A 16,298-nucleotide genomic window follows, 5' to 3' on the forward strand; every position below is an offset into this window, starting at 1 on the left:
TTATTTATTTCTGTATTTATTTCTGACTGTGTCAGGATCGGTCCTCCATAGCGGGGTGGGAGAGTTGTCAAGCACGTAAAATTTGGTTCAGATGTGAGCATGTACACTGAAGTTACAACAACTTCCTTTCTCATGGCGAAGAGTTGATCTTTGACGCCACGGACACGCCCATTGACGAAAACTCGCAAATAGCACAACTTTTCATCTTCAATGCCTTTAGAAGGCACAGCAGAAATTTGACGTCGGTCCGACTAAATCCCTAGGAGTTTGTTCAAGTACGGAGTGTGTAAATCACCCAAAAATTGCCGTAAAATTCTAAATGGCCGACTTCCTGTTGGGTTTAGGGCATCGCTCCAAGAGGCTTTTTGCTACGTCTGGACGTCTTTTCATCGTCAATGCCTTTAGAAGGCACAGTTCGTGCTCGGGCCCTAATAACCCTCCTTCTCACCTGATTTATTACCTCAGTAAACACTTTCCTAATAAGTTTATGGTCTTAGTTATTCGTTTCATGTCTTCTTCAACACAGCATGATGTTCATTTAGTAAATTTTGTTCCCATTTAGAGGAAAATAGACCAGGGGGGGCTAGAGCCAACCCCAGCTGACATTGGACAAAAGGCAGTGTGCAGGGCCACACATAGACAAACAACCACTCACACTCACAGCCTGCATGTCTTTGGATGGTGGGAGGAAACCGGAGCACCTGGAGAGAACCCACGCAGACACGGGAGAACATGCAAACTCCACATAGAAAGGCCAGGGCAACTGGGGTTTGAACCCATGACCTTCTTGCTGTGCGGCGACAGTGCTAACCACTGCACCACCGTGCCGCCCCGTAATAAAACATCTTCTGATAAATAGTAGTATTATATTATAAATAAATACAATAAATGGTAAGTAAGTAAGTAATAAATTAGTGCTATTTTAAAAGGTACATACAATGGTAGTTTCCTGTGATCAGTTTGAATGGTGTTCGCACAAGAAATTAACCACTCCAGAGTTCACTTGACAGCGGTCCGAGACCACCTTTTCAAGGCGGACCAGTGTACGGTTGTTCCAGGGTTCGGTCCAACCGGAATAAACAGGGTCGGTCACCCTTACTGTGTGTCGAGATGGATGGTAGTTGAGGGTAGAAGTGGGTAAGATTCTAGTCTAAGACTTTGTCAGTGTACAAAGACACATCGCCTGTGCGGAGACTTCTGAATCAGAAGAAGGTTGGAGGCTGGTGCGAATTGTAGGAATGTCTGAAACAAGAAGCCAGGAAGTAAGTAAGTTTTGTGACCTTGGATGTGGGATTCTTGGATGAAGAACTGGTGCTGAGAGGGGCAGGCTGTGGAAAACAGCAGGTCTGTCTTTAAGTTGCAATTCAAGGAAGAACGAGCTGCAAAAACGCAGAAGTCCAGCTCAGGATGTAGTGTTCTCAAGTATTTTCCTTGGCTGTATTGGTGCGGGCACTGGGAGGCTAGAGATGTAAAAATAATGTGGTATGTATAGAATCCACTGCCACCAAACTGCAAGGCCAGATCAAGTAAAGAAGGATCTTGCCATTGAGCTGCTTTAAGGTGAAGGCCAGAGTATGTTGGAGTTGTGAGAGGACGAAAGACAAGACTGCCAAGGAATATGAATTGCTGAGCGCAACCGAGGTTGTTGACAAGGTTGGATGTTAGGAGATGGAAAGGATTCCCAGACCTCAATCTGAAGGGTTGAGAAGGAGGTCCTGATCCATGGTAAGCATGTTCAGTACTAGTCTGTCACAGGTCTTGTAAAAACTGAGTCAAAGGGGAGGGGAATGGAAAAGGTCAATTCTAAAATGTTTTTGTGTGGAAATGGGATGTGTTGGAGGTGTGGTCTTTGTTCCCAAATAAATTTATAAAACTTCGTTTATTGTTCCGTTGAAAGAGTTATGGCTCCATCTGGTCAAACAGTGCAAACACATACACCCACCAACCCACACCTTCGCACATTAGCTTTATTGCTTATGTGCCCACGTGCAAACAAACATGCAGCCAGGTGCATTAAAAGCATACATACACACACACGCACAAACACAGTCTGGGTGCTGTATCGGCCCATCTGGTTGTGAACACAGCCGGCGAAGGAAACCATCCTTGAAACACAGCTAGTTGCCATCCTTCTGCTCTCTGTCTCTTTCTCTCCCCCACACCCCTTTCTTGGTCACAGTTTATCTCTGTCTTTTTTTCTGTACATTTACATTTTTCCTATCTATTTTTTTGTGAGCCAAATTTGTTACTGGTAAAAGTGGTGCAAATAACTATGGATGTGATGTCTGTCTCACATTTAATCTTTTTGCTGTTTGGTATTATTTGCAGCAAGTGTAAGAGCACAAGTAGATACATATATATATTTATGTACTATAATATTGCAGTGAACCCATCGAACTGCTTGGCAGCAAAATAATGGAAAATGAGCATAAGCTTAAAAGTGTTCACTCTTACCGCTTTGTTGATATTGGGATGATTTTAAAGCTGCATTAAAACAATTTTCCACCCAAACTGACTAATCATTTTCTAAAAAGCAAAATGTTTAACCACTGGAGTCATATTTCTGGCCACCTGACATATAGTACTCCAGTGTTTACTAGTGTTATGAGACAAATATGAGTCTTTGGCTGGTGAAGAAATTTGAGCAAAAAAAAGCTATACTTTTAGTTTGGCCTTACACTATTTTATGTGTGGTGTGCTGGAAGTTTCTGCCCACTGTTTTATATCAGGGGATTGGTTACACCATTCTGACTCAACCCTTCTGACTCAAACCTACTGGCTGGCACACTAATGAGCTGAATGGCAGAAACCTACAAATAGCTGTGGACTGGAGTGTTGATTCTCACTGGGCTTGACACAAGGAGCAAGTTTTTCATATTATAGTCATATGATTCAATGTTGAAGCAAAAATTACAAGCTGAAACATTTTTGCCAATTTTTGTGGTTTCACACAGTCAGAAGCACTCTGAGTGTATTCCACTGTTTTCAATGGGTCATTCCCAAAATGAGAACACAAAGAGGATAAAAAAGAAAATCACTCAACCAGGGAGAAAAGTTTTTCCAAAAGCTATGTGATCGAAATGGTGTTCGATTATTGGTCATACGATCAGCTGAGAAAAAAGACAACACACTCCTCCAAATTTCTACCTGGATATCAATATGGAGCACCGACAAGTTCATGTTGGTGTTGGTCTGCAGTGCAAATCAGAGGACTTTAGAGGGTCACGCACAAGCGGGAACCTCCCTTAAACCTTCATCCTATTGAATGGCCAGCAGGGGGCGACTCCTCTAGTTACAAAAAGAAGTCCTGTTCCATTAGAAGTAATGGTAAAATGACGCTCCTTCTCACCTGATTTATTACCTCAGTAAACACTTTCTTCATAAGTTTATGGTCTCAGTTGTTCGTTTCATGTCTTCTTCGATACAGCATGATGTTCATTTATTAAATTAAGAAGAAAATAGACCATAAAGCAGAGTAATGCTTCAAGGTGGGACTATCTGAGATTGACAAGTCATTACCATGGCAACCTGAAAAAGCTGTCTCTGGTGAGTACCTTTTGTTTTAAGCCTGTTTTTCGCTAGACTAAATTATTATCCCGGTTAAAATGACAGTTAACGTGAATTACAGATGCACCTAGCTAAGTCTCGTCCAAATATGGTCACGACCGAGCCACTGGTTGCAAAAAATCAACAAGGCACCGGCCTAACTCGAGGCTTAAAAGCAGTTGTCCAAAAACCAACCATTCTGACTCAGGGCAAAAGAGAAAATCACTCAACCAGGGAGATAAAATTTTCCTTTGCATAATGGATACAAATCAAGTTTACATTGGTTCAGGCAGGCAACAAAGTCAAGCTCAGCTCAAAATCCCAGCTAAATCAGCTCTTCTGGTCCCCCTCCAGTTCGCCAACCAACCCCGACTGGGAGTTGAGGATGCCATCTTCCTGCTCAACCTCATCTACGCCCACCTGGATAAGTAGGCGAGCACTGTGAGGGTCGTGTTTTTTGACTTCTCCAGTGCTTTCAACACCATTCGGCTGGCCCTCCTGGGTGAGAAGCTGACAACGATGCAGGTGGGTGCCCCCCTCGTGTCCTGGATTGTTGACTAGCTGACTGGCAGACCACAGTATGTGCACCTGCAACGCTGTGTGTCAGACAGAGTGGTCAGCAACACCAGGGCCCCGCAGGCGACTTTCCTCTCTCCCTTCTTCTTCACCATCTACACCACGGACTTCAACTGCGACATAGAGTCCTGCCATCTTCATAAGTTTTCGGATGACTGCTGTGACTAGATGTATCAGCAGGGTGTGCGAGCTTCAGCTTGTTGTTTGTCATGTTGCTTCCCGTCCATGGTGTGGATCCGTCGAGAATCAACTGTGTCGTTGACTCATAGCTACAGTGTCTGTACAGTGTCAGTATTAGCAAGTCAGGTTTTTCTGGCGCAGCTGGATGGTTTTCCTCCTTGACCTTGAGGCTGGCGCAAGATGGTCTGCACTTGCGACGGTGGGTGATCACTCTGGGCAGTAATGACATCACCATCCCTGGAACGCAGTCAACTCGGGTGTGACGTCATTTCCAGCTCTGACTTCTGAGGTAAACGGAACACAGCTGTCCGATGGCCTGGCGGTGGCTTTACATTTTTCAGAGAGAGACATGAGACAGAGGTAAAATGCAAGCACAAACGTGGCATTTATTGTCTTCCATACCAACAAGAGGAGACACCGACACCAACAAGCAACAAAAAAAACTTGCACTGGAAGTAACTTGCTGCCTTTTATACACTCCCTCCTGCAGGTAATTAAGTGGGTAAAACTACTCAGGTGGGACCACCATCATTTAGAATAATAAATAATTTACCCAAAAACCCAACACCACAGAAAAATAGAGCCCAAAGAATGAATATTTACATAAATACAAATTTCTAGCAGTAAATCAATAAAGCATACTCAAAATAATCACATAAATCAGCATTATTGATGGCTTTACTCCCCCCCTCTCAGCTTCATGGTTTGCTCCTGCAGCTCTTAAGCAGGTGCTTGGGCCTACAACACTCCTTTGCCTCCGCCCCCTGCTGAAGAGACAACCAGGAAGAGGTGAGTACTTACATTGTTCATCTTGTTTAAACTAATTTAACAACTAACTGAAATACAGTAAAAGCAGTCAATACTATATTGTGAACCTTGACTATCCCTGATTGAGGTTTCTTTCCACACAGGCAGGATGGCCAGACCCCCCCCTGTGGAACCACTCACAAAGACCGCTATCAAATGATTCACAAATTAAATAAACAAACAATCAAAATAACAATGTGTATGGCTCCTGCTTTATCAGTTATCCCCACCTTAATACTTACTTGACTATTTCAGGTAATGGAACCCCTGGTCTCCATTACAGATACATTCTGACTATAGTAACCAGTTAGTGGTGGGTGCACTTGTGATTTGCAGTGACACAAGATGTCCATCAAACTCAACATGTCATGTGACTTCAAAGTATTTACATATTCTTTTGAAATGTTTGCAGTTTTGGCCTTGTTTTATAGGTAGTCACTACTAATATAAACCTGTGTCAAATACACAGCTCAGTAGTTTCTGATCGATCCGGTTTCCTGAGGGTTAATCAGGAGACAGGCTTGATAATAATCAGAGAGATTCTTTTAATAAAAAAAATGGAGGGAGCAGCAAAGAATTAACTGGTTTGAACTGTAAAAACACCCGAACAAAATCCTTTGCTTAATGAAAACAGCACAGTCACAGCTAGTACATGTACTAGGAAATGGCAAACTAAAGGAGAGGAACTGCAATTGTAAAAGCTCCTATATATGGAAATGCTGTGAAACGAATTACTGCAGAAGTGGAGCAGTCAAACAGAAAGTAGGAAGGACAACATCTGAAAATGTCATGGGTTATTATGTTACAATTGTGTCTTTAATACTGTCTAATATTTAGTTTGAAAGCTTGTCTTATTTTGAAAAGATCTCCAAATGACATCTTTGGTTTGGTAAAGCTTTTAGTTTCAGTTGTAATAATTAGTAAATGGTTATTACCAACAGATGCTGCCTGCCTCCAGGTTATGACTGTTGTGTTTAAGTCTTGAGGTCCACACACACACACACACACACACACACACACACAATACAGTATGAGTCAGATAGCGCTGCACATGTTTGGCTGTGTTCCAGAGTTTGGGTCTTAGCCAGAGCTTACTGCCTGACACACTGAACTGACAGCTGGCCCGACAATACACTGAAACACACATCATGACATATGACAACACTCTTGCTCACACACAGTCTGAACATGTGATCATTTCTCAAACGGATCCTTCCATCCAAGGAAGGTTGTGCACACTTCCTCTTTTCGAGGATCAGTGTTTTTGCTTAAAGGCACTGTGAAGAACTTCCCAACTCCTGGTTTCTGCTGTAGTAGAAGCTAATTATAGCAGAGTTGCGGGTTTGGGTTAAATTACAGGCTGTTTGAAGCTCTGTGGTCTGTTAAAGTCTATTAAAGTGGACCTGCATTAGTGCCACGTTAACAATCTCGCTAAACTGTATCCTGTTTAACATTTTGTACCCTCTTTTAGACTCTAGGCTACTCTTTCTTTCCTTCCATCCTTCCTCCCTTTCTGCTTCAGTTTGTTCCCTTTTTGCCTGATTAATTTTTTTCTGCTATAAATCGGTCACTCATTTCCTGCCTTTCCCTGTTGTCTTCCTTTCTTTCTCTTTTTCCCACCTTGCTCTTCAGCTGAATGGCTCCTGAGTCACCGCTTGGTCATCTAAATATAATCCCCTGGTATTTGGAGTCCAGTGCCTTTTACTTTTTGTTGTCTATTTAACTGTTGTAAAGCAACTTTTTTTAAAAAGGCCCAGTGTGTCCCAAGCAACAGCTGCCTGCCCTCACACACATATGCTGCTCTGTGTCAAGTGTGGACTACAGTATGTGGTATGAGTCACTGTCTAGCCAGTGCTATGCTTACACACTGCATATAGCATTACTGAGGATCTAAGCTCTTAATCTGTCGGGTTTCTTTATATTATGGAGCTGCTGCGAGAACAACAGTGTCCTCAGTGCCACAGGTGACTGGTTTCTAAGATCAATGAAAGAAATGACTAATAAACATCCGCATGTGCATTTTAAATTTATATGTTGGAGAATGCTGGGTATATGATCAATGCAATCAGCTGCCTCTTTGGTTTTCAAAACTGCATTGTTGTGATCAAGCTGTTCAAACCCACCGATTTCTTCACCCTTGAACATTCACACAAGATTATTCTTGCATGCTATCTTCAATCTGCTCCCATGCTGGAGCCGTATAGTCAGTACAGCTGCTCCTGCGGGGGGGATTTGGGTGCCCGGCTCTTTTCTAAAATGCGAACAGTTTGCTTGGTTTGCACTTCGATGGTAATAAATGCCTCTCGCTGCCAGCCCTGCCGTACTGCTTGGAAACACTCCCCTCACACCAGTCTCAGCGCCAGCCTCAGTCTATATGCACAAACACAACGTGCAATTCCCAGTGATGCTCCTTTGTACACACTGATGTGACGTTAAAATATTAAAAATTCTCAGTTTTCATCACAGATGCAGACACAATCGTACACAATTAACAATGCTCTTCCTAGTGTTTGGCATGCACGGGTCACACATGGCAACCAAATGGGTGGGGGGGAGAATACTTTTCCTCTATCTCTATATTTCTCTGTCTCTACATGTCTCAGAGAGGGCTAAATGAGATTACTGTAATCCAGCTTGACCGGAGAGAGGAGGAAATCCAAATGCTGTTTACTCCATCCCGTTAGTGTCTCTGCCTCGCTTTCTCTCCTCTCCTCCCTTTCTCCCCTTCTCTCTATATGTTCTCTTTCCACTCTCCTCTTTATTTCCATCTTTATATTAACTTGATTTAATTCAATTTGACCTTTTCTAACGGTCAGCCAACCTCATCAGCCAACAGAATGCAAAAATGTCATCGAGAGTGTGCAGGACGATAATCAAAAGTCAGTTATTATAAATAACTATGCAGTTCTACTATGAATAAACGCAGTTTTCCAATTATTATTATTTTTACTGGGAGTGGGATGGGACGGCAGCATGTTTGTGTGACGGGACAGAATTAAAATCACTCCCATGTCACCCTTTAGTTTCTAACGTTGCAATCAACATGGTTGCCAGCTTTTACAGGGTAAAAATAAGTAGTATGGAAGTATTTGATTGTGTGAGACATTAGCATTTAATCAATATATCTCAATCTCTCGTGTCTTTTTCCTCAGATGACGTTCTGCAGAGTGAGGATGGTCCTCTGTGTGCAGCAGAAATTGGCTCTGAACTCCAGAAACAGTTTGCCATCCTGCCAGGTTAGTTTGATTTCTTTGTCTCCTGACCTTTAAACACACTGGGGATGTGCGGCAATGCAGCCAGTTCAAATATAACTGTGTAATACTGTGGTAATTATAATGAGCTTGCAAAAGATGCTCAGTTTAAACGTCTGCAAACATTTGCATGTGATGTCTTTTTCATTTTTACGTAAGTGAAAGTGCAAGTAGACCCAACATTTTGAATAAGCTTAACAATTAAGTAAAACAATATAATACTGTTAAATTAGTGTTATACTTACAGAGAAGTAAAGGGGTGAAGTTCAGGATGAACTAGTAACCCCAGACAGATCTTGGTTTGTTTCCCAATAGGCAGCACGCATTAGATTAGATTGGGAGATTTGGGTTGTCGGTGCAAAAACACATTCAAGTAAACTAAAGGGGGATTTTATGTAACATAATGGAACAGGCCTACACTCTTTGGAGTCTAAGTTCATTTTTGTGGTTTTGTTTTACACTGAATTTGGCTTTTAACTAAACTGTCTTTACCTGTGTTGCTTTGTAGACATTGTTAACATAACATCAGCTGTATACTCAGTTTATCACTTTGTGTTTCTAAGAAGTTTCTTTTCACAACAGATTTTCTCTCTTTTTCGATCGGCTAGATCTATTAAGAGCTTGCAATCCACAGTTTCGAGGGCTTTCTCTTTTGTCAAACAGTGACAAAATTGCTGCTAAAATTTAAGTGACTGTGTGTCTCTGATGGCTGGAAAATGTACGTCTTGTAACACAGATTCAGAAATAGCTCCACTTCTACTTAATCTACACACTTTAAAGTGGCATAACTTGAAACAATTATCTTACAATGTTAAAATGGTAACTAAACACTTTAGTTATAATGTAAATAAGTTAAAGTCTGTGTGTATTGGAGGCCCTGCCCTCTGTGCTGTAGCTTTAGAGGCATCGACCTAATTAACTTGTTGCCATATAGTTATCTAAATATATGTCCATATAAATATGTGTCACTTCTCCAAATCAACCCCTTAATTTTCTATTAGTATTTAGACATAAAAATAATGATATTCAGCTTTTGCTCCATTTATTTTTCTTTTATTAGAAAAGTTGCTGTCAAGTGCACACACTCTGTCCTTGAAAAAGTTCTTCCAAAGTCGTCTGGTCTTGGACAGTAAAGTTTCTCATGAAAAGAACCATAAAGAACTTTTTTAGAGTTTGAAGTTTGACATTTTTTAATCTTTACACAAATGACCCCCTTACACAGAATGACACAAAGCGGCATAAAAAAAACAAATGTATGCACACAGAAACACACACTTGGGGGCCTGTGTTGGGTTACAATGACGATAATGCCTTCCCAGTGACGGCATGTGAATAATTCATCACCATGATGATCTGCTTTGCAACTTGACCCAGTAGCGAAAGAGAATGCCAAGTGTTTGTGTGTGAGGCCCTTTTGATTTTATAGGTTTTTTTTTTGAGTTTATGACTGTCCTCTCAAGTTATTTGTATTAAGTTCTTGTGAAAAATGGCTAAAACAATTAAATTGAGGCCCGTCATTATGTCTTCCTTTAATTAAGGATTGGAACTTAAATGGATTTGTAAGATTTAAACAATCAGGTTTATGAAGATAGGAAAAAGTTTTAAACCCCTATAAATAAATACAGAAATCAGTGTACAAGGTGTGTGATATTTAACCCACTGCACACAATCTTGCACACAAGCTCTATTTTTTGACTTGTTTCTATGATTTTTAAAACCCCACTCAGCCCGAAATATTCAAGTTAAGTGCCATCTATGTAGAAGAGTAAAACCAAAAGGGACTGACATAGATATGTTAAAATATACTCTTCTATTGTGGCAAATAAAATCTTTCTATGATAATCCCTCTTACACTTATTTTGAATATTGAAGGGATTAAAATCCATGAGATAAAAAGGTTTGGAGAGTGTATCGCCTAGAAATTGAGACTACAGCTACAAATAAAGGCCACAACTTTAATCTTTATCACTTGTTTGACTTGACATTTCTCTCTGCCCAAAGGTCTGTGTTTTCCCTCCAGGTGTCAAATCAAATAAGTCAATAGAAGATCAGCAACATGCCAAAACCTCAGGTTAATTGCTTGGATGTCACTGACCTGTTTCTGTTTCCCTGGCCTCTCTGTCTCCAGGGGGGCGTGGGATGAACGGCAGCCCCATCGTCATCTTCCCAGAATTCCCGGCTTTCAGCGAGCTGGAGGATGAGGAGGTCCAAAATGTCCTCCGGTACCTCACCAGCGTCCCCAGGTGAGCATCGCCTGTGCACATTCACACACCATCTTTTCTGCCGCTTCATTTGGTTTGACAGCAAACAAACTCTGCAGGGATTCTGGGCAATTTGTGGAGGTGCAGTACCACGTGAATCCAACAGAGGTCAGCACAATACCAAAGGCCTGCCACAAGGAAACAGACACAAAAGACATAAAGAAATAGATTTTTAGATACAATGAAAAATAAGTGATCGAAAATGTATGAAAGGAAACAAAAAAACAACAACAGAATTCTGAAGACTTAAAATCAGATGATCTTAATCTACTTATAAATAGAATTTGCATATAATGCTTCAAATAAAAAAATAAACCCTACACCTGATTGAAGGGTTTTAGGTGTGGCTTTACGTTAAATGTAAATTTTAATTCAAATTAAATCATAGTATACACCTCTTTTCTTCTTTCTATCCTTTCTCCTCCTCTCCTTTATTCTGCCCTCCCTCCTCCCCTCCCTTTCTTTCACCTTTCCTTTATTGCTGAGTGCTGCACTCCCATCACACACACTCACTCTTGCATACAGACACATAATTAAAGGGAGGAGAAAGGATGGAGATGTATGAACCTGTATATCTATATATACATATGTACTTGTGTGTGTCATGGCGGCCTCTGTTTTTTTTTTTTTTTCACCTTTCATATCCCACCACCCCCTCTGAGTCCCCTCCCTTTCTCCCCCACCAGCTATTTGCACCCAGCTGCCAATCGGTTGCGCTCCAAGCTCCGATTGGCTGTGGGAGAACAGCAAGATGCAGGGCTTGGTTTTGATTGGTTGGGGGTGGGAAGCAAGTGGTGGAGGAGCAGAGGGAGAAGGGGAAGGAGGAGGGAGATGCTCTTTAAGGATGTGAACGGTCACCTCTCTCTAACTGCAAACAGATGATTGTGGATGCAGCAACTGGAAACTGACAACAACGGCATAAGGGGGGGAAAAAAGAAATGGATTATTGCTGGATGATAACAAAGGGATATTAAAGATTTTTTTTTCTTGGTCCTGGAATAGCAAGGATTTTCCCAATTCAGCCAGCTTCATTCATTTGGTTTTAAGATTTTTACCTGTAGAGATGGACTGAGGAATTGCTGTCGCCGCGTTCACTGGGTAGTATAGTGTGTTTATTCTCTTAATGTCTGTGTGTATGTGTGTGATGATGAAAATTGGCTAATAAGGACGCCCAGATGGACCAACTCAGCAGTATTCATATGTTGGTCCCACAGTGTGTGTGTATATGTGCGTGTTCTACTTTAATATTCATCTGTTTTGCGTGTGTGTTTAGGTGTCAGGATGCATGTCAGTTTTTGTCCAGCAGGACCTTTGCCGGAAATATTGCATTCTCTCTCTCACACACACACACACACACACTGACATACACACATTAGCTTAATGAGGTTGCTACATATGGCACCGACCGTGCAATGGCATGATTTTCACATGCACAACACACACACACATTAACGCAGAGCCAAGGTTGCCATGGTAATCACAAGGGTCTCTCATAATGATCACTGATGGCAAATGATGACCACAGACACACAGACAGTCGGTAACAAGATTTTAACCCTTACTAGGACTGCTTTTAAATCCCCAGATAATATTTATTCCTGTCACAAAGACGAACCAAAACGACTGAAGTCTGTCTTTTTACATCATTTTTATATATGATATTATGTGTCCGTTATAGTGACCCAGCCTGATGATAATAGCTAATGAAAGCTTTAGCTGAAAGCACTTTACTGTCCAGCCCTCCGTTGAACTAAAATGTATTTTATATATTTGTTGATATGCAGAATCACATCAGCTTCCTCACTGTTTGAAAAACAAATGATCTCTGGGAAGTGCAGTGCAGGAATATCACACATAATGGGTGATTTGTGATTTATTTTATCAACAAGCCATTCTTACACTACATGTTCTATCACCTGTTAGATATAATTAGTAGGACAGGAGCCTTGCTGGGGACACCCTGTGTACCCTGGAGCTCACTAAGGGGCCCCCGATTAATGTGGGACGTGGGAGCCACACATCACATCAACGTGCTCCATAAAGGTCCCTTGTTGGAACAATGTGGTGCCACGTACAGTATTTTGACCTGAAACACACGTTTAAAAAAGTGGTTTCCCTGATGATAAGTGTGTGCTTCTCTTCTGCAGTGTTGCAGCATCAGGAGTGGGTTTCATCCTGGTCATCGACAGACGACTGGATCGATGGGCCGCCGTCAGGGCTACCCTGCTCCGCATCGCTGTAAGACCCTGTGTGTTTGTGTGTATATGTGGGGAGGTGAAGCAGGAAATTGGCCTAGGTGTGCAGTGGATCAGATTGTTTGTGGGCATCATTTACTGCTGAGAAATACAAATAGCTGTTTTGGTGTTTGTGCATTACGCTCATGTGTTATTTGGATCTGCGTGTGTAGTTGCTGGTGTCAGCTATGTGTGTGTATAATTTGGTTTGTCACCACTTACTGGACAGTAATGGATGTTTTGGTTGTTCATGTGTGTTTACTGGCTTGTACAAACTGTACTCTGTGTGTGTCTGTGTGTTTTAGATTTTATTCATTAGCTGTGTGTAAGAAGGACATGTGCTTTCAATTTGAATTTTTTCTGTATCGAGGAATCGAGGCAGGAAAGGAGTTAAAAATAGCGTGTTATTGGAGTGGGTGGCGGAGTCTTGCAGCGTGTGAACATAGTATGTGCAATGAGATACCGTCCTGTTAGAAATAGAAAGCCTTTACTGTGTGAGCCATCAGTCTCATTCTGTTTAATAATAATTTTCTTTTACCATCAGCCTTGTGTGCCATTAACCTACTAGCCTACTTCTTGGACAGTGTAAAACTTTCACTACTCTCTAAGATGATGCATTGAAGAGGCAGTACGCAGAAAGCGAAGGTATCCAGGGAAATGCTTAAAAAGGGAAAGAGGGCCACGAGAACTGTGAAAAGAAAATATAAAAGCGCAGAGCAGTAGAAGAGTTTTTGATCAGACAAGCTTGAGAAGTTGTTACTGATGGCTGTTCTCTGAAAAAAGTAGAAAAGTAAACGGCTATATCTGAAAAGAAGTGTGTGGTTAGGGTCACCGGTTGACCACTTTGTGATATATATAGCTTAAAGCAGATTTTCTTGTGAACAAATCCGAACAGTACAAGAGAAACATCAAATGATCCTTTTTTGCTTGATATTTATGTTAGTAGGACAGAGTCTCATTTATCTCTCTAGAAGCATCACATTTCACTTCAGTTTTCCGTTTCTTAATTCATTTGTTGTGAAATAGATTTTTGGCTTCCTTGATTTTTGCAATGTCCTCCACACACATCTCTGAATCATGATTCACCAGCTCTGCCAACATGCGGACCAAGCTTCACCACACCCTACACATCTGTTGTTAAGATGCTCATCCTGTATTACACCGCTTAGCGTGCTCAGTGTATGCAGATATATGCTAATGTATGCTAATTGGACACTGATTGTCATCAAACCTGATGGTTTTACCATAGTATTTCTTAGAAACTATCCCCATTGTGAAAATGAGTAATTATGAGGCTCGTTGCTTTAGTAACTGAATTCCACAAAGTCAGGCAGCTAACCCGTACACACACAAACATCTGCACACTCCCCCAACCAGCCCTAATGGACCATTCCAGAGCTATTATCTTATTCCAGTCCATTGACCAAGTCCATGTCTTTCAAAGGGACACTGATGGACTGTGGGTTGTATTGATAGTAGGGAATCAATCAGTAGTTTTATTTGGTGTTATTGTAGCGCTGTGTGAAAGGGGAAAAAAAAACAAGATACATGGAAACAGTAAAGTGTAAATGTTGTGTTCTGAGAAGAAATTTATATTAATTCAGAACACTTCACCAAACACTAAACACAAGGCGCTTTGATCATTAATCATTATCATTTTATGTTTTTATCAATGACTGACAAGACCTTCAAGCCACAGTTTGACATTTCAAAAAAATATGCTTATTTGCTTTCTTACCAACAGTTAGATAAATGCAACTCTGATGTCCGTTCAATATGAAGCTGGAGCCAGCATCCGGTTAGCGTAGTTTAGTTTAGAAATGTAACAAAATTCCAATATCAGCACCTGTAAAGCTCACTAATTAACATGTTATATCTCGTTTGTTTAGTCAGTATAAAACTGAAATGTAAAACAGAGGCTTTATCTGTGACTTCCTGGAGTCTTGGCATAAACCCCTATTAAATCACGAATTGTTGTTTTTAAACTTCGGTTTGTGTACGGATCAAACTAACAGGATAAAATGTGTTAATAAATTAGTTTTGGAGGTTCTGGTAGGTGGTTCATTTTGTTGTCGTTTGTTTTTCCCCTATGGCCAGTCTTTCTGCTACGTTAAGCTAACCTAAGCTAACCGGCTTCTTTTTTGTATTTAACATTTAACATGGACATGAGAGTGGTATTGAACTTCTCTTTAAGCTTTCCCTTAATGAAGCTGTAAAAGTTAAGCAAATTAAACAGTCTACCTTCACTGATTTATACCACATGTTCCTTTTAGTGTCTGGTAGTTCCAACACTTGATTGAAAATATATAATCCTTCCCTGAAATGTTTTTGATTTTGCCTTAGATTCTTGCAATTTGTGCTCTGTCTCTCCTTGATGACAGTAAAACAAAGGAAAGATAAGAAAGTGGTAAAGCGAAAGATAACATGAGTCTCACACCCTATCATACACAGTAGTGTTCCCCAGCAAGGATCTCCCATGCTGCTCTTGCCTCTCCTGCTGATTCCCTCTCTCCTCTTTTCTTTATCCATTACTGCACTTCTTTGTTCTGCTTTTGTGTTTCTGCTGTCTTTTTGCTCCTTGGAGTCAACCTCTGCTTCACTTCCCACACAGCACTGTGAAAAATAACATTTAAAACAAATGGGAATACTGGTTATATTTCTGTTATTGAAAATTGATATTACAATGAGACGATTTAGGGCTCCTGTTTCTTAAAATAAAGCTCTTCCAAGTTTTGGAAGTAATTCTACACCTTCCTATTTCATGCTGTAAAGCAGCTCAATAGATCTACCACTGACCTTAGAGGCTGATAATCTTGTTGCCGTTGCTTTTGTTAACAGTAATTATTTATCGATGGCAAGATGCTGCACCTGGCATGTTTTGGAAAGGTCCAAACAATTGCACAGAGTTCACATAAAATAAGAGAGAACAAGGTGGAGAATTGGATGAAAAATATCACAGTCAACATCCTGTGCATCCCACCAGCAGATTCAGGTGACGAAAGCTTCTGAAATCTAGACTTTTACATCTATTACAAGATCCTTAAATATAACGTCCATTGAGAAACATACACCAGGTGTTTCAGCTACAATCCTCTGATGGTTTTATAAACAGAGATGAAGTCAGAGTGTGTGGATTGTGTCCCGAGATGTCCATGGTGGAAGCAGGCAGCAATATAACTTAACATGAAGGCATGACGAGCAGGTGGTGAGAGGAGTGTCTCACATGCTCTCCTCCTCAGTCCCCTCTGCTCGATCCCCCCTATGGCAGATGTCCTTCTTGGGCACGCCTGCTTTGTCCACCAGCCAATGATGCGCAGTCTTACTGGAGATTGAAGGTGGTTCGTCTTCCTGTGAGATGCTCCGCTCATCAATGCCGTTCAAGGTCACTCGCTGCCATTTGCTGGTTCGCTGCCAGAAAGGGGGGGGGGGGGGGAGGGAGGGGG

At 41.2% G+C, this 16,298-nt stretch overlaps 1 protein-coding gene and 2 long non-coding RNA genes across 7 annotated transcripts in view; 2 read left to right on the top strand and 1 right to left on the bottom strand.

Annotated features, from left to right (window-relative positions):
• mcf2la (mcf.2 cell line derived transforming sequence-like a) overlaps nucleotides 1–16,298 on the top strand; it is a 69,573-nt gene that overhangs the window by 37,440 nt on the left and 15,835 nt on the right. For all 5 annotated transcript variants that reach the window (XM_046057267.1, XM_046057257.1, XM_046057285.1 and 2 more), the window contains 3 exons: nucleotides 8,262–8,345; nucleotides 10,489–10,603; nucleotides 12,769–12,859. In XM_046057267.1, the coding sequence (XP_045913223.1) occupies nucleotides 8,262–8,345; nucleotides 10,489–10,603; nucleotides 12,769–12,859 (290 nt within the window). The remainder of the gene's footprint in view (nucleotides 1–8,261; nucleotides 8,346–10,488; nucleotides 10,604–12,768; nucleotides 12,860–16,298) is intronic.
• LOC123975643 lies at nucleotides 4,575–5,302 on the top strand. Its single transcript, XR_006826126.1, has 3 exons — nucleotides 4,575–4,792; nucleotides 4,999–5,091; nucleotides 5,214–5,302. It is a non-coding gene; the product is annotated as an uncharacterized LOC123975643 (long non-coding RNA).
• Nucleotides 14,496–16,298, bottom strand: part of LOC123975636 — a 5,859-nt gene continuing 4,056 nt past the window's right edge. Inside the window, exon 4 of the long non-coding RNA XR_006826124.1 lies at nucleotides 14,496–16,263. This is a non-coding gene — a long non-coding RNA (uncharacterized LOC123975636). The remainder of the gene's footprint in view (nucleotides 16,264–16,298) is intronic.

The sequence above is a fragment of the Micropterus dolomieu genome, linkage group LG01 (genome assembly GCF_021292245.1).
Source record: "Micropterus dolomieu isolate WLL.071019.BEF.003 ecotype Adirondacks linkage group LG01, ASM2129224v1, whole genome shotgun sequence".
NCBI classification, from domain to species: Eukaryota; Metazoa; Chordata; class Actinopteri; order Centrarchiformes; family Centrarchidae; genus Micropterus; species Micropterus dolomieu.